This window comes from Eptatretus burgeri, chromosome 11 (assembly GCF_056783735.1).
Source record: "Eptatretus burgeri isolate ZD-2024b chromosome 11, Ebu_testis_v1, whole genome shotgun sequence".
NCBI classification, from domain to species: domain Eukaryota; kingdom Metazoa; phylum Chordata; class Myxini; order Myxiniformes; family Myxinidae; genus Eptatretus; species Eptatretus burgeri.
In genome coordinates this window covers 64,903,831-64,923,830 of record NC_140971.1, presented here as the reverse complement: position 1 = coordinate 64,923,830, position 20,000 = coordinate 64,903,831, and the positions used below count along the sequence as shown (strand labels likewise).

At 37.3% G+C, this 20,000-nt stretch overlaps 1 protein-coding gene across 5 annotated transcripts in view; it reads right to left on the bottom strand.

Annotated features, from left to right (window-relative positions):
* LOC147017243 (uncharacterized) overlaps positions 1-20,000 on the bottom strand; it is a 230,878-nt gene that overhangs the window by 37,202 nt on the left and 173,676 nt on the right. For all 5 annotated transcript variants that reach the window (XM_085846694.1, XM_085846698.1, XM_085846696.1 and 2 more), the window contains 3 exons: positions 12,826-12,879; positions 3,698-3,751; positions 2,323-2,376 (listed from right to left, as the gene is read on the bottom strand). In XM_085846694.1, coding sequence (XP_085702820.1) covers positions 2,323-2,376; positions 3,698-3,751; positions 12,826-12,879 — 162 coding nt within the window. The remainder of the gene's footprint in view (positions 1-2,322; positions 2,377-3,697; positions 3,752-12,825; positions 12,880-20,000) is intronic.

The window sequence follows — 20,000 nt, the reverse complement described above, 5'->3', positions numbered from 1 at the left end:
CACTCGCCTTTGTTTTTTGACGCTGGCGCTTGGAAATTTTAATCGTTTCTATTGAACATGTTAAATCGCTCAAACCCCACTATTGAAAGTAGATGCTTGCGCTCAACAATTGGATTTTTTTTACACTCAACGACTTTTAAACGGTACCACTCAGCTACTTTCATTGTTTACAATGAACGATTTAAATTGCTGTCACTCGCCTTTGTTTTTTGACGCTGAGGTTTTGAAATTTGAAGCGTTTCTTCTGAACGTGTTAAAACGCTCAAACTCGACTATTTTAAATAGACGCTGCCGATGGACAATTGGAATCATAGCCAAGCTAGACATCGAAGTGTGAACATCCTCGTCATGCCGAAGAAAAGTTTGAAGAATGCTGCAAATAAGTGTCCTGGCCGTGGCCGTGGACGCTGACGCAAGGACGATCCATTATACCGACGTCTTTCAGCCTATGAGTAACTTAAAAGTAACGTCTGTCGATGTGTGGCAACGATCGCGTAACGTGCCAACAACACGTTAATCATAGGTTAGAAATAAGTTTCGGGTACGCTAAACATTACCTCGGTGTGTCTCAACTTATGATTAACTTACAAGTAGCATGTGTTGACGTCTGTCAACGATCGCAGACCATGCATACAACTTGTGGCCAGCGTAGCGGAACATGTGAGTCATACGCCGGCATACGTCATGAAATTTCAAGCGTGAAAAAATTTGAGGACAACCGAAAAGTACAACGTTTAAAGCCAGCGTACAACGACGTATGGCAGTGTTTTTCAGCGTGCTCTCAATGTTATCAAAACTTACCCATAACGTATTCAACGTGTGCCAGCGTTTTAAAAAAAAAATTCAAAATCGGCATACGTTGGCTAAAACGTCAAGGTGTGACCGGGCCTTAAGGGAAGTGTTCGGAACAGAAATTTATCTGAGACCCGGGAAGACCTTGAATTCCTCTCTCATCACGGTCACCCTGGAGCAAAGCGGGTCGGAGCAGAAAACCAAGTTTCCAATGAATGTTGTGCTTTTATTTACAGGTGTTGCGGGAAACCAGGATAAGCACCACATGGCACAAAGCATCCAAGGAGATTTCACAAATGAACTGTCGACAAACACTTGGAAAACCTGATTAACTTCTGAACATGTCCACAAACAACGGGGTTTATGTGAGGAATCCTATATGAAATATTTTTGACCATACACAATTAAAGGACAGTCAGATGTAACTTCTCTAGCTCGGTCTAACATTTTATAAATTAATATCATTACAAATTAATGATCTACATACATGGGGTGGTGAAATAGCCTCGAGGTTCGCACACTTGCCTCTGAGCCGTCTATCCTGGGTTTGAATTTCTCCCCAGCTAAAAACTTCCATCCTGGCATTTCACAGGTATGGCATGGCATCATTGTATGCACCATCTCTCGGATGAATGTCAAACTGGGGTGTCCCACCTGCTAGGATTAATTGGTGGATGTTAACGATCCAGCGGTGTCCTTCACAAATAGTAGGTGAGTTATCAACGGCACCCTGGCCAAATTCAAAATTTGTGCTCAAAACTACATCTGGCATTGCATCAGTGAGACAACTGTGTCCCCAGAAAATCCCACAGCCATGTTCTGCATATGAAAGAAAAGGATCTACATACATGCGCTAAAACTTACATATATTGACTCAACATGGATAAGATTTTTGACAAGCATGTATGCATGTGTGCTACCTTTGCACTGCCAGGTTGGTGCAAAGGTAGCACACTTACCTCTGAGCTGGGCAGCCTGGATCCGATTCCTGACCCAACTATGAACTGTTTAACTGGTAATTTGTGGGGTAGGTATTTCCTTGCATCACAAAGTGCATTGTTCCTCAGAAGAATGTTGAGCCGAGTGTCCCATCTATTAACATGAGCTAGTGGATGTTAAAAATCCCTCATTGTCTTTTGCTAAGAGGAGGCAAGTTATCATCGGCACCATAAACAATTTGCAAATTCCAGCCCAATTCACCATCAGCCAAGCACCAGACCTGGCCAGCTGGTTCGTTAAAGACTTGGCCCAAAAACCTTTTCTGGCTGATCCCACAAGGTGTAGCGGCAACTTGTCCAGGATTGTGCCCAATAGCCAAGGAGACTGCTTAGGCAGCACCAATGCTCTGTAGAGGGTATGGTCCCAATCTCCTCCTCTCCACAAGGTGGGAATAATATGGACCATTAAAGCAGTAGTAACAGTAGCAGTAGTAGCAGTAGTAGTAGTAGCAATGCATGCATGGATGGAACAATATAAACCCCTATCCCGTTCTCACACAATGCATTCACATGCAAAAACAGGTGAACAAACCTTCTCTCCAGTAGGACTGCGTATGTCTGGAAAAGGCCTTTCATCACCAAGGCTCTGATGGACAAATGAAAATCAACTTCATTGGTTTGTGATTAAAAGGTGTTGTAATGATTGCTTGTGGGCTGTGTAGTATGAAAGTGAAAATGGTAAATGCTACATTCCAACTCAAGAGTGCCCTGGTTTGCTTCAAGCTTTGCTGCTCTGATGGATCGATAATTTCCCTCGCCACATCATATGATGTCAGTGAATAATCTTCGATTCTTTTCAAATGTAAGCGATGGATTATTTTTGTGCAAGAAACATCGTGCTGTGGACGAAGGGTTTATATTTAATGGTTATCCAGATTTTGAGCAATTAATTGCCTTTGATAGGGAACAAATTAGCATGCATCCCAAATTACACCGAGGGCAGGAGTCACCCAAAACATGCTCAGTTAAGGATATAAATGAGCCAGCTGGGAGTTCACTGAGAATGCAATAGAAACATGACAAATGGGGGACTGAGACTAGCTCAATTTAGTGAAGCTTGGAATCAAAATCCTTGATACTGGTGCCTTCAGCCAGATTTGAACCCGCAATGTCTTGGAGATCAATTGAATGTCCTCATCGATGGGTGACCAGATTTAATATCTCCAAATCAACCCAAAATGGTTTATTGCCCAAAAAACAAAAAAAAATGCATCGAACCATTGACCCAATTTCAGCAAGGATAATACTCTCCTCCCTCCCCAAACCCCTTCTATTATCTTTGTGGTTTTCATCAAGCAATGATAGCAGTGCTTCCACATTGCCAAACGGAAGATTACAAAAGCATATTTAATCCTGAAATGCAGATCTCTGCTGCAGATAACTATTTTAAATAAGCATTTAAAGCAATTAATGATTTCCTGAGATTCATGTTTATTTTTAATTTCAGGAACTGGTGATAACATCATGAAGAATAGTTTTTTACTTTAAGGGACGTTGTTTAAAAAAATGAAGGTCGAATTTTTTTCTGAGATAACTTCAGAACTAATCCATGCAAAAAAAAAAAAGAAGGATGAAATCTAAAAAAAAAATTATGCAACAATGACGTGATGGCAGATCGGCCGATACCTCACATGTTCAAGTTCAACATCTCAGTATGGTCAAAATCTAACAAGCGATTTTATACTCCCTAAAGGAAAATGTGTTGAACAGGGGTTTGATTGATCTTATTCTCAGAAGAAAAACAATCGTCTTGTGCATGGAAAACAAGGCCAATGGATAATCCACATGAAATTGGCTTCTGAAAAGTATGACATCAATATCATGGGAAGGAAAATAAAACGTGTCATGATAAAACCAAAAGTTGTGATGATTTTGCCAAAAAACTTGAACGATTGTTTGCGACTCACTTGACGAGCAATATCATCACCCATGGAAAGAAATGTCGGAAAACCTGGAAAACCCTAAATAAAACAAAACGATGACAACAATATTATTACTGGAGCTGAACGGATGCCACAATTTTACTTCACAGCCAGTACTTTACAAGCAACACCATATGCATTACCGAAGACTGTAATTTCTACATTCACAACCCGAGACTCGATTTCCTACATTCACAACCTGAGATTGTAATTTCTACAACCACGACCCCAGATTGTAATTTCTACATTCACGACCCCAGATTGTAATTTCTACATTCACTACCCGAGATTGTAATTTCTACATTCACTACCCGAGATTGTAATTTCTACATTCACTACCAGAGATTGTAATTTCTACATTCACTACCCGAGATTGTAATTTCTACATTCACTACCCGAGATAGTAATTTCTACATTGACTACCCAAGATTGTAATTTCTACATTCACTACCCGAGATTGTAATTTCTACATTCACTACCAGATATTGTAATTTCTACATTCACTACCCGAGATTGTAATTTCTACATTCACTACCGAAGATTGTAGTTTCTACATTCGCTCCACCAGACTGTAATTTCTACATTCACTACCCAAGATTGTAATTTCTACATTCACTACCCGAGATTGTAATTTCTACATTCACTACCCGAGATTGTAATTTCTACATTCACTACCTAAGATTGTAGTTTCTACATTCGCTCCCCCAGACTGTAATTTCTACATTCACTACCCAAGATTGTAATTTCTACATTCACGACCTAAGATTGTAGTTTCTACATTCGCTCCCCCAGAGTGTAATTTCTACATTCACTACCCGAGATTGTAATTTCCATATTCACTACCCAAGATTGTAATTTCCATATTCACTGCCTGCAACTCTATTCCCTACATTCTTTACCCCAGACTGTAATTTCCACATAAACTATCCGAGACTATTTCCTATATTCACAACCCGAGACTAATTCCTGCATTCACTACCCAAGATTGTAATTTCTACATTCACTACCTAAGATTGTAGTTTCTACATTCGCTCCCCCAGACTGTAATTTCTACATTCACTACCCAAGATTGTAATTTCTACATTCACTACCCAAGATTGTAATTTCTACATTCACTACCCGAGATTGTAATTTCTACATTCACTACCCGAGATTGTAATTTCTACATTTACTACCTGAGATTGTAATTTCTACATTCACGACCTAAGATTGTAGTTTCTACATTCGCTCCCCCAGACTGTAATTTCTACATTCACTACCCAAGATTGTAATTTCTACATTCGCTCCCCCAGACTGTAATTTCTACATTCGCGACCCAAGATTGTAATTTCTACATTCACTACCCAAGATTGTAATTTCTACATTCACTACCCGAGATTGTAATTTCTACATTCACTACCCGAGATTGTAATTTCTACATTCACTACCTGAGATTGTAATTTCTACATTCACTACCTAAGATTGTAGTTTCTACATTCGCTCCCCCAGACTGTAATTTCTACATTCACTACCCAAGATTGTAATTTCTACATTCAAGACCGAAGATTGTAGTTTCTACATTCGCTCCCCCAGAGTGTAATTTCTACATTCACTACCTGAGATTGTAATTTCCATATTCACCACCCAAGATTGTAATTTCCATATTCACTGCCTGCAACTCTATTCCCTACATTCTTTACCCCAGACTGTAATTTCCACATAAACTATCCGAGACTATTTCCTATATTCACGACCCGAGACTAATTCCTGCATTCACTACCCAAGATTGTAATTTCTACATTCACTACCCAAGATTGTAATTTCTACATTCAGTACCCCAGAGTGTAATTTCTACATTCACTACCCGAGATTGTAATTTCCATATTCACTACCCAAGATTGTAATTTCCATATTCACTGCCTGCAACTCTATTCCCTACATTCACTACCCAAGATTCTAATTTCTACATTCGCAACCCGAGATTGTAATTTCTACATTCACTACCAAAGACTGTAATTTCTACATTCACTACCCAAGATTGTAATTTATACATTCGCAACCCGAGATTGTAATATATACATTCACTACCCAAGATAGTAATTTCTACATTCACTACCCAAGATTGTAATTTCTACATTCACTACCCAAGATTGTAATTTCTACATTCACTACCCAAGATTGTAATTTCTACATTCACAACCCGAGATTGTAATTTATACATTCACTACCCAAGATTGTAATTTCTACATTCACTACCCAAGATTGTAATTTCTACATTCACTACCCAAGATTGTAATTTCTACATTCACAACCCGAGATTGTAATTTCTACATTCACTAACCAAGATTGTAATTTCTACATTCACTACCCGAGATTGTAATTTCTACATTCACTACCCAAGATTGTAATTTCTACATTCACGACCCGAGATTGTAATTTCTACATTCACTACCCAAGATTGTAATTTCTACATTCACTACCCAAGATTGTAATTTCTACATTCACTACCCAAGATTGTAATTTCTACATTCACAACCCGAGATTGTAATTTCTACATTCACTACCCAAGATTGTAATTTCTACATTCACTACCCGAGATTGTAATTTCTACATTCACTACCCGAGATTGTAATTTCTACATTCACTACCCAAGATTGTAATTTCTACATTCACTACCCAAGATTGTAATTTCTACATTCACTACCCAAGATTGTAATTTCTACATTCACTACCCAAGATTGTAATTTCTACATTCACTACCCAAGATTGTAATTTCTACATTCACTACCCAAGATTGTAATTTCTACATTCACAACCCGAGATTGTAATTTCTACATTCACTACCCAAGATTGTAATTTCTACATTCACTACCCGAGATTGTAATTTCTACATTCACTACCCAAGATTGTAATTTCTACATTCACTACCCAAGATTTGTAATTTCTACATTCACCACCCCAGACTGTAATTTCTACATTCACTACCCAAGATTGTAATTTCTACATTCACTACCCAAGATTGTAATTTATACATTCGCAACCTGAGATTGTAATTTCTACATTCACTACCCAAGATTGTAATTTCTACATTCACTACTCGAGATTGTAATTTCCATATTCACTGCCTGCAACTCTATTCCCTACATCCACTACCCAAGATTGTAATTTCTACATTCACTACCCGAGACGGTAATTTCTACATTCACTACCCAAGATTGTAATTTCTACATTCGCAACCCGAGATTGTAATTTCTACATTCACTACCAAAGATTGTAATTTCTACATTCACTACCCAAGATTGTAATTTCTACATTCACTACCCAAGATTGTAATTTCCACATTCACTACCCAAGATTGTAATTTCTACATTCACTACCCGAGATTGTAATTTCTACATTCACTACCCGAGATTGTAATTTCTACATTCACTACCCAAGATTGTAATTTCTACATTCACTACCCAAGATTGTAATTTCTACATTCACTACCCAAGATTGTAATTTCTACATTCACTACCCAAGATTGTAATTTCTACATTCACTACCCGAGATTGTAATTTCTACATTCACTACCCGAGATTGTAATTTCTACATTCACTACCCCAGATTGTAATTTCTACATTCACTACCCAAGATTGTAATTTCTACATTCACTCCCCAAGATTGTAATTTCTACATTCACTCCCCAAGATTGTAATTTCTACATTCACTACCCAAGATTGTAATTTCTACATTCACTACCCGAGATTGTAATTTCTACATTCACTACCCGAGATTGTAATTTCTACATTCACTACCCGAGATTGTAATTTCTACATTCACTACCCAAGATTGTAATTTCTACATTCACTACCCGAGATTGTAATTTCTACATTCACTACCCGAGATTGTAATTTCTACATTCACTAACCAAGATTGTAATTTCTACATTCACAACCCGAGATTGTAATTTCTACATTCACTACCCAAGATTGTAATTTCTACATTCACTACCCGAGATTGTAATTTCTACATTCACTACCCAAGATTGTAATTTCTACATTCACTCCCCAAGATTGTAATTTCTACATTCACTCCCCAAGATTGTAATTTCTACATTCACTACCCAAGATTGTAATTTCTACATTCACTACCCGAGATTGTAATTTCTACATTCACTAACCAAGATTGTAATTTCTACATTCACAACCCGAGATTGTAATTTCTACATTCACTACCCGAGATTGTAATTTCTACATTCACTACCCAAGATTGTAATTTCTACATTCACAACCCAAGATTGTAATTTCTACATTCACTACCCAAGATTGTAATTTCTACATTCACTACCCGAGATTGTAATTTCTACATTCACCACCCAAGATTGTAATTTCTACATTCACTACCCAAGATTGTAATTTCTACATTCACTACCCAAGATTGTAATTTCTACATTCACTCCCCAAGATTGTAATTTCTACATTCACTACCCGAGATTGTAATTTCTACATTCACTACCCAAGATTGTAATTTCTACATTCACTACCCGAGATTGTAATTTCTACATTCACTAACCAAGATTGTAATTTCTACATTCACAACCCGAGATTGTAATTTCTACATTCACTACCCAAGATTGTAATTTCTACATTCACTACCCGAGATTGTAATTTCTACATTCACGACCCAAGATTGTAATTTCTACATTCACTACCCAAGATTGTAATTTCTACATTCACTACCCAAGATTGTAATTTCTACATTCACTCCCCAAGATTGTAATTTCTACATTCACTACCCGAGATTGTAATTTCTACATTCACTACCCAAGATTGTAATTTCTACATTCACTACCCAAGATTGTAATTTCTACATTCACTACCCGAGATTGTAATTTCTACATTCACTACCCAAGATTGTAATTTCTACATTCACTACCCAAGATTGTAATTTCTACATTCACTACCCAAGATTGTAATTTCTACATTCACTCCCCAAGATTGTAATTTCTACATTCACTACCCGAGATTGTAATTTCTACATTCACTACCCAAGATTGTAATTTCTACATTCACTACCCAAGATTGTAATTTCTACATTCACTAACCAAGATTGTAATTTCTACATTCACAACCCGAGATTGTAATTTCTACATTCACGACCCAAGATTGTAATTTCTACATTCACTACCCAAGATTGTAATTTCTACATTCACTACCCAAGATTGTAATTTCTACATTCACTCCCCAAGATTGTAATTTCTACATTCACTACCCGAGATTGTAATTTCTACATTCACTACCCAAGATTGTAATTTCTACATTCACTCCCCAAGATTGTAATTTCTACATTCACTACCCGAGATTGTAATTTCTACATTCACGACCCAAGATTGTAATTTCTACATTCACTACCCAAGATTGTAATTTCTACATTCACTACCCAAGATTGTAATTTCTACATTCACTCCCCAAGATTGTAATTTCTACATTCACTACCCGAGATTGTAATTTCTACATTCACTACCCAAGATTGTAATTTCTACATTCACTACCCAAGATTGTAATTTCTACATTCACTAACCAAGATTGTAATTTCTACATTCACAACCCGAGATTGTAATTTCTACATTCACTAACCAAGATTGTAATTTCTACATTCACTACCCAAGATTGTAATTTATACATTCACTACCCAAGATTGTAATTTCTACATTCACTACCCAAGATTGTAATTTATACATTCACTACCCAAGATTGTAATTTCTACATTCACTAACCAAGATTGTAATTTCTACATTCACTACCCAAGATTGTAATTTATACATTCACTACCCGAGATTGTAATTTCTACATTCACTACCCAAGATTGTAATTTCTACATTCACTACCCAAGATTGTAATTTCTACATTCACTAACCAAGATTGTAATTTCTACATTCACTACCCAAGATTGTAATTTATACATTCACTACCCAAGATTGTAATTTCTACATTCACTACCCAAGATTGTAATTTCTACATTCACTACCCAAGATTGTAATTTCTACATTCACTAACCAAGATTGTAATTTCTACATTCACTACCCAAGATTGTAATTTATACATTCACTACCCGAGATTGTAATTTCTACATTCACTACCCGAGATTGTAATTTCTACATTCACTACCCGAGATTGTAATTTCTACATTCACTACCCCAGATTGTAATTTCTACATTCACTACCCAAGATTGTAATTTCTACATTCACTCCCCAAGATTGTAATTTCTACATTCACTCCCCAAGATTGTAATTTCTACATTCACTACCCAAGATTGTAATTTCTACATTCACTACCCGAGATTGTAATTTCTACATTCACTACCCGAGATTGTAATTTCTACATTCACTACCCGAGATTGTAATTTCTACATTCACTACCAGAGATTGTAATTTCTACATTCACTACCCGAGATTGTAATTTCTACATTCACTAACCAAGATTGTAATTTCTACATTCACAACCCGAGATTGTAATTTCTACATTCACTACCCAAGATTGTAATTTCTACATTCACTACCCGAGATTGTAATTTCTACATTCACTACCCAAGATTGTAATTTCTACATTCACTCCCCAAGATTGTAATTTCTACATTCACTCCCCAAGATTGTAATTTCTACATTCACTACCCAAGATTGTAATTTCTACATTCACTACCCGAGATTGTAATTTCTACATTCACTAACCAAGATTGTAATTTCTACATTCACAACCCGAGATTGTAATTTCTACATTCACTACCCGAGATTGTAATTTCTACATTCACTACCCAAGATTGTAATTTCTACATTCACAACCCAAGATTGTAATTTCTACATTCACTACCCAAGATTGTAATTTCTACATTCACTACCCGAGATTGTAATTTCTACATTCACTACCCAAGATTGTAATTTCTACATTCACTACCCAAGATTGTAATTTCTACATTCACTACCCAAGATTGTAATTTCTACATTCACTCCCCAAGATTGTAATTTCTACATTCACTACCCGAGATTGTAATTTCTACATTCACTACCCAAGATTGTAATTTCTACATTCACTACCCGAGATTGTAATTTCTACATTCACGACCCAAGATTGTAATTTCTACATTCACTACCCAAGATTGTAATTTCTACATTCACTACCCAAGATTGTAATTTCTACATTCACTCCCCAAGATTGTAATTTCTACATTCACTACCCGAGATTGTAATTTCTACATTCACTACCCAAGATTGTAATTTCTACATTCACTCCCCAAGATTGTAATTTCTACATTCACTACCCGAGATTGTAATTTCTACATTCACGACCCAAGATTGTAATTTCTACATTCACTACCCAAGATTGTAATTTCTACATTCACTACCCAAGATTGTAATTTCTACATTCACTACCCGAGATTGTAATTTCTACATTCACTACCCAAGATTGTAATTTCTACATTCACTACCCAAGATTGTAATTTCTACATTCACTAACCAAGATTGTAATTTCTACATTCACAACCCGAGATTGTAATTTCTACATTCACTACCCAAGATTGTAATTTCTACATTCACTAACCAAGATTGTAATTTCTACATTCACTACCCAAGATTGTAATTTATACATTCACTACCCAAGATTGTAATTTCTACATTCACTACCCAAGATTGTAATTTCTACATTCACTAACCAAGATTGTAATTTCTACATTCACAACCCGAGATTGTAATTTCTACATTCACTACCCAAGATTGTAATTTCTACATTCACTACCCGAGATTGTAATATCTACATTCACTACCCAAGATTGTAATTTCTACATTCACTACCCAAGATTGTAATTTCCACATTCACTACCCAAGATTGTAATTTCTACATTCACTACCCAAGATTGTAATTTCTACATTCACTACCCGAGATTGTAATTTCTACATTCACTACCCGAGATTGTAATTTCTACATTCACTACCCGAGATTGTAATTTCTACATTCACTACCCGAGATTGTAATTTCTACATTCACTACCCGAGATTGTAATTTCTACATTCACTACCCGAGATTGTAATTTCTACATTCACTACCCAAGATTGTAATTTCTACATTCACTCACTACCCGAGATTGTAATTTCTACATTCACTACCCAAGATTGTAATTTCTACATTCACTACCCAAGATTGTAATTTCTACATTCACTACCCAAGATTGTAATTTCCATATTCACTGCCTGCAACTCTATTCCCTACATTCTTTACCCCAGACTGTAATTTCTACATTTACTATCCGAGACTATTTCCTATATTCACGACGCGAGACTGTAATTTCTACATTCACTACCCGAGATTGTAATTTCTACATTCACTACCCGACATTGTAATTTCTACATTCACTACCCGAGATTGTAATTTCTACATTCACTACCCGAGATTGTAATTTCTACATTCACTACCCAAGATTGTAATTTCTACATTCACTACCCGAGATTGTAATTTCTACATTCACTACCCAAGATTGTAATTTCTACATTCACTCACTACCCGAGATTGTAATTTCTACATTCACTACCCAAGATTGTAATTTCTACATTCACTACCCAAGATTGTAATTTCTACATTCACTCACTACCCGAGATTGTAATTTCTACATTCACTACCCAAGATTGTAATTTCTACATTCACTACCCAAGATTGTAATTTCTACATTCACTACCCAAGATTGTAATTTCCATATTCACTGCCTGCAACTCTATTCCCTACATTCTTTACCCCAGACTGTAATTTCTACATTTACTATCCGAGACTATTTCCTATATTCACGACGCGAGACTGTAATTTCTACATTCACTACCCGAGACTATTTCCTTCTTCATGACCCGAGACTAATTCCTGCATTCACTACCTGAGACATTTTCCTACGTTTACTGCAGGAAACTGTAAATCCTACATTCACTACCCAAGTCTGTAATTTCTACGTTCACCGTTTGAGACTAATTCTCACATTAATACCTGAGAATCCCTGATTCCCATTCACTATCTGGGACTCAAAATGCTGAAAACCAAAATCATGGAAAAAGTGTACATGACAAAATCCGTGCAATCATAACGAAACATAGCTTGATTTAGATCACCAGCCATACCTTCTCTCCTTTTTCTCCAGAAGGTCTCAGCATGCCTCTTTCTCCCTTCCTTCCCTAGATTGAGAAACAATGTTACCGACAGTTTCCTGTCTCAGTTACATTGTGGCAATATAGTGTAAACCCCCTTTGTGAAAATGCTGAATGAGTTCATCTACCCCCTCCTTGAACATGCTTAATGAACCATCTTGGCTTTTTAATGACCCATGTAGAAGTGACTTTTCTTTTAAAAGCATTTGCCTGGACGTCTCAGTAAAAACATCAAAGATTTTTAAGCAGTTTAAATAAATAAAGCCCACAAAATGCAGCATATTAATTGAATTGACTAAGCCTGTGAAAAATGTTGTAATTGAAAGAATTTTAATTGAAGTAATTTACATAATTAATCCTGTATTACATTTACACTTTATAAAACATATTGTCATGTCCGGCCAGTTAACACCAACCTGGACGGAGAGCCAAACTGTTCTACTTGGAGGCGAACAGCCGAGATCTTTGGAGATTATGGCGCGTGCGGGATGGAGGGGGTGGCAAGGGCGTGTACCACATGAAAGCACATGGGTTTATCCTCGAACCCACAACGAGTCGACAAACACAGTAAGTTCAACAAATGATGATTTAATTTAAAAAAAATAATTCAATGACTCATAATGAAAATAACTCGAGTGATAACGAAAGTATATCAAAGCGTAAGGTAATGAAATGTGAGGCAAACTAAAACCTAATTTGAGACGTCACCACTTGGTCACAAAAACAGATGAGGGAAGAGATAAAATAAAATAAAATCTTCCCTTTATTCCGGCACTTTGCTGCGTGTCCAGAGATGTTCTTTTAGGAGCCTGGCGATCCTCAAAACTGCGAAGCCACCGCGCAAAGCAAAATGGCGACAAATCGCTCCATGTGGTCACATACGTGAGGTAAATCACACGGATGGTCTTCAACACCAGGGTCCTCGAACCGCCGTACAGTTTCTTCTCATGATCGAGATTGCCACACCATTCCCTTTAAGTTATTTTTTATTTTTTTATTTTTTTTGTATACCTTGGTCGAGGCTCGTATGAGAGCTAACACACAACTCACAGCAAGGAGGCATGAGACAAGAGGGGCGGGAGTGGAAGGGACAAAACAGTGGGGAACAGACACATTAGGTGAACTGTGGAAGGGAGAGGGATGGGGATGGGACGGGGAACATGGCGAAGAGAAGATGGACATTTCAGGGACTTTCAGGAAGGAAAGCAGGAGAAATGAAGGAAGGGTGCTTGGGTGGATTATCGGGGGTAGAAAAGATCGAGGATTTGGATGGGGGAAGATAAGAGGTGGTGGTGAACAGCTGTTTTGAAAGCCTGGAGGGAAGAATGGGAAAGAATAGAGTGAGGAAGTTTATTCCAAAGGCGGGAAAAAAGAGGAATGAAAGAGTGAAGGTGAGCAGTGATTCGTGATTTTGGTAGTTTTACCAGAAGGGGGTTGTTGGCGGACCTTGAGCGCCCTGTGGAAATGTGGTGGTTCCCGGTCCACATACACCAAATTGCGCCGCTTTCCTCCTTGATCATACAACAAGGCGATTTCTGTGGCTCTGAGACAAGGCCAAGAGACACGCTCTTCTTCTCCTTATCTTCTCCTCAGAAACATACAAACTTCATGACCCAGCTGAACAGTCAATGGCTTATGTCTTATTTCAGTACGTGAACGAATGCACACCAGCACAAACAATGAGAATCACGCTGCCTTCTTGACCATGTTAGGGAGAAGCCAGAGAGGTCCTATGTGTTGTGACCGGTCTCCACACTATCGTCCTCCCTTTTTAGTCACACCGACCATTCCTCAGCCTCAGGGGGCATGGCTTGCCAGTATGAAACCGGGAAGGTAGGGGGTTTTGCCTGCTCGGAAACATTCAGCTCTGTTGTTATTGTTGTTGTTGTTGTTGTTGTTGTTGTTGGAAGAATGTGGTTCCTTTTTATAGCCAGCTTTGTAAATGCAAAAATGTAGGAAAGGATCATGGGGGGCAATCACATACTGGGAAAACTAGCCTTAAACCCTACATAGTTAACACAGCACCACCCCCATGTGGTGACACATAACAACTTAAGCTCACAGTTTTCCCTCCTTAATTTACATCAAAATGTCTCCTACCAGTACACGGACCATACTGCAAATATACAATCCTAACTTTACTCTGAAATTCCTCCATCTACCCCACAAACATAACAATATATATCCGCTTTTAATAATAATTATTTATTTTGTTGTAATTATATTGCTTGATTTTCTCTTGTGTGCCTTTAATTATCATTTTATACAAGCTGTTAATTAAGAAGCCTGGGTTTTCTGCAAAAGCATCTGTTGTTGCAAAATGCATGGCTCGCAAGATAAGATGATATCTCCTCCTCATCTTGCTTGTTAAAAGCTACTCCCTGAAACTTCACTCTTGCAACATAATATTGTATAAAGTTTTGTAAAGTAAAAAAAAACAAACAAAAAAAACTCCCATTACATTATTTGACATTGGAATATTTTGCCCTCCGTTGATTTAAACTCGCAGTTTAAATCAGTAAAAGTATATGGCTCTTTGGAGCAGCTGCTTCTTATTAGTAGACCTACTTGGAATGTGAGAATATGCAGGGGGAATTATTCACATCCTTTTATGTATGCAACTGTTTGGATATCAGTTGAAACTTTGTTTGTTCTTCCTTGGAATTGTAATGTGAAAGTGGTTTTACTCTAAAAGCATTTTGGACCTCTCAATGGAACATTTCAAGCTGTAGACAGTCTGATAAAATAAAGGCATTCTGCCTATATATAATAGTATTGATTAAACCTATGTAAAATGCTATAATTGAGAGGATCCCATTGGGAACATTCATTTTCTTTTACATTTGTGTTCTATAATTTAATATGAATGAATCAAATTGACGAGAACTATTTAGTTACCTGGAAATGTAACATGAGTTGTATACATATATATATATATATATATATATATATATATATATATATATATATATATATATATATATATATATATATATATATATATATATATATATATATATATATAGTATACGTATGGATATATATATATATATATATATATACATATATATATATACATATATATACACATATATATCTTCTTCTTCTTCATTCAGATGCTCCCGTTAGGGGTCGCCACAGCGGCGATCATCCGTTATGATCTGCATAATGATTTGGCACAGGTTTTACGCCGGATGCCCTCCTGATGCAACCCTGGTTGCCTCTTATGACACAGGGATCTGGTACACCAATTCTAACCGGGGCATACACCGGCCCAGTACACTGGTACTCACTTTGCCGACCTCGGAAGGATGACAGGCTGAGTCAACCTACTGGTGTATTAATTCAGTGGCTCAACAGGGCTTGAACTCAGGACCTCTTGGATCCCAGGCTGCTGCCCGAACCACTGCGCCAACACCAGGCTGATATATATATATATATATATATATATATATATATATATATATATATATATATATATATATATATATATATATATATATATATATATATATATATATATATATATATATATATGGTGTGTTCAAAAAGTATCCAACCTTAATTTTTCGTGCTTAAACAAGTGAAGCTAGGGAGGCGTGGTTTGGTGCATGTATGTAGGCAATCCTAATTCGTATGCGTGAATATTTTCCCACCTGCAGAAGCTGTCAGTCGCCGACAGACCGCCGATGAGTGAGGAAGTGTAAGTGAGCGCCGTCGGATTTTCGTTTTTGACAAAATGACGGATCACTGTGGTCTCATTGCCAGTGATCACTGTGTTGAAGAAGTTGGGATCACTGTTCACAGTCTCCAGCATGTCCTGTGCGATCTCCAAACAGAGTTGCTTCTGCTCGATCGTTAGCAGCTTTGGCACGAATTTCACTGAGATTCTCCTTAAGCCCAAATCTTCAGTCACAATGGAATGAACGGATCCAATGCTGACGCCCGCCTCGTCTGCAAGTTCTCTGATCGTGATTCGATGATCCTGCATCAGTAGGGTCCTCACTTGGTCAATGACGATCTCATTTCGGGATGTTGAGGGCCTACCAGAACATGCTTCACTTTCCACTGATGTGCGACCATCTTTGAAGTGGTTGTACCACTCTTTTATCTGTGTGGTGCCCATTGCTTCGTTCCCGAAGGCCTGTTGAATCTTGGGGATCGTTTCCACTTGGGAATCGCCAAGCTTTGCACAAAATTTGATGCAGTAGCGTTGTGTTCAAGTTTTTACGTCATTTTGTCAAAAACGAAAATCCGACGGCGCTCACTTACACTTCCTCACTGATCGGCGGTCTGTCGGCGACTGACAGCTTCTGCAGGTGGGAAAATATTCACGCATATTAGGATCGCCTACATAGTGCACCAAACCACGCCTCCCGAGCTTCATTTGTTTACGCACGAAAAATTAAGGTTGGATTATTTTTGAACACACCTCGTATATGTATGTATATTTATATATATGTATATATATATATATATATATATATATATATATATATATATATATATATATATATATATATATAATTAAATAGCTTTTATATTCTGGTTTACTTTAGCTTTAAAAACAAATATAGTTTAGCTCCTTTCCTAAAAGCGCCAGTTTTCTGTCACAGTAACTGGCTTGAGAAAGTGCTGAAGTGGCATTCCCTGACTGTTCTGTGCATTTCATCATTGGACCTCGATAAAGATGTTTGTGCCTTTTCCCTATTGGATGAATTTTGCTGGGTTCATCCCTAACCCTCAACACAAGCAGTTCCTTCTCTTGCTTTTTTTTTTTTCCTCAAATGGTCACATTACACCATTGTTTGCTTGAGTGTTTAAAAGGAACATTTGTTGGGGACTTAGTTGGAGAAGATTTCACCATTGCTGGAGTGCCTCCCTCCATACGTTTGTTCAAGTGATTCAACTCTGTTAAATAAAGTGTCAAAACTAGAACGGGCACTCAGTAGAACGCATACCTTTGCCAACGCTACATTTTGCCCCCCCCCCCAGAAACCGTTGATTGTGAGGGTATTTTATCCCATACCACCATACCATATCTGCCATCTCATATGTGTTATGATGGCTTAAAAACATTAAATTTCCTGTGTCATATCGTATATCACAAGATTGGGTATTGAATTCACAACATTTTGGCATTGGTTGCATGAAAATTGCATAAAAATCGACCGCACGATGGCAAAATGACGATTTTGACCTTTTCATGACCTCGACCTTGACCTTTGTACTCTTAATTTTGTAATTGGTATTAGAGTGTGGGGAACTGAACAGTCAACATTTTGGTGTTGGTTTCATGCAAATCGGATAATAATTGACAGTGTTATGACTAAAACCGCACATTTTGCAATGTCGTAACCCCCCCTGACCTTTGACTCCCAACCACTAAGAAGGGTTATTGCGTCATTGTGTCATGTCACATATCACATGATGGGGCATTGAATTCTGAACATTTTGGCATTAGTTGCATGCAAATTGGATACAAATTGACCGCGCTATGGTAAAAAGATGATTTTGACCTTTCATGACCTTGACCTTTGACCTGATCGCTCCCAAAATCTAATCAAATGGTCCTCGGATAATAACCAATCATCCCACCAAATTTGCTGCGATTCAGTTCAATACTTTTGGAGTTATGCGAATAACAAACAAACAAACAAACACACATATTCACAAATAAATAAATAAATACACAGCGATCAAAACATAACCTGTGAGTGAGTTTTCTTCCACACCATCCAATAGGTACGATCTCACTTTCCAGAAGCTTAGAATCCAAATTCTGAATGTTGCTCATCCAGATTTATCTCACAACCTCTCAGATGCTGGTTTGATGCCCTACATACTAGGTGACACCATATATGCATGCCATTCTTTCCTGGATTTCTAGGCTCTCCTTTGTGGCCATATTCTCCCGAAACACAAAAATAACTTGAAGGGCACTCAGTCAAGTGCATACATCCGGCACGCAATGGCTAATCCATGAGAATGTATCGGGCCCAATACATTTTTGAAATATCATGCTATATATCATTTTGCCGCCCATCTCTTAATGGTGAAGAATCTCTTGAATTTTTTTTTTAATTCTGGTCTCCGGATCTGGATTCGGATCTTCACCAACATTGAATATATTCATCCTTGTCATACAACCAACCTGTCCACCAAGTTTGGACTGAATCCATCCATAACTTTTTTGAGATATCTTGCACACAAACAAACAAACAAGAAAAAGACATCGTGCAGAGTACGATACTTGCAAGAACCACCTCCTCTCCAAAGGTTGCCTCTACCTCTACAACTTCTCAGTTGAGACTACCTTTACAACTTGGTAAAGTTTCATGATGATCGGTTTGGAATTGTGACCTGTAGGCAATAAACAGACAGACAAACAAACAGACAGACAGAATAACAAAATCGACTGATCAATACACTTGAAAAATCTTCGATTTTGCAAGTAACAAAAAAGATGTCATGCACTGCATAATACTTGCGAAATCCAGCAAACAAATTTGACATTAAAAAGAATTGGTGGTTGAATTAATTGACCAAACATGCAATACCTCTTCAAATTTCAAGTCAATCGGATTAAAACTGACAATTTTAGAAATTTGGCCTATGTTGACTGTTTGGCCTATGATGACTTCAAAAAGAATTGATGGTTGAATTCAGTAACCTGATATGCAAATCTTGTTCAAATTTCTAGTCATTCAGATGAAAATTGAGGATTTCAAAAAGTTGACAAATTTGCTGATATTTTAACCTCAAAAACTTCTTGCTCATGACAACTCTACCGTGTGGTGAAGTTTCTTGAAGATCAGTTTAAAATTGCTACCTGTAGGCGATAAACGTAAAAACAAACAGACAAACAAGAAAAAGACGTCGTGCAGAGCATGATACTTGCAAAATCCACCCCCCCTCTCCAAAGGTTGGCATCGGTGCATCAAAGTGTCCATTTCATTAATATTAAAATTGATAATCTTAATCAAAGCTCAGGTCAATCGGATGAAAAATGATTATTTTTCAGATTTAAATTGATGATTTTAGAAGTTTGATCTTGAGTTGACCTTTGACCGTTTGATCTCAAAAATAGTTGGTGTCCAAATTCAGTAATGCATTATGCAATTGCTGTTTAATTCTCAAGTTAATCG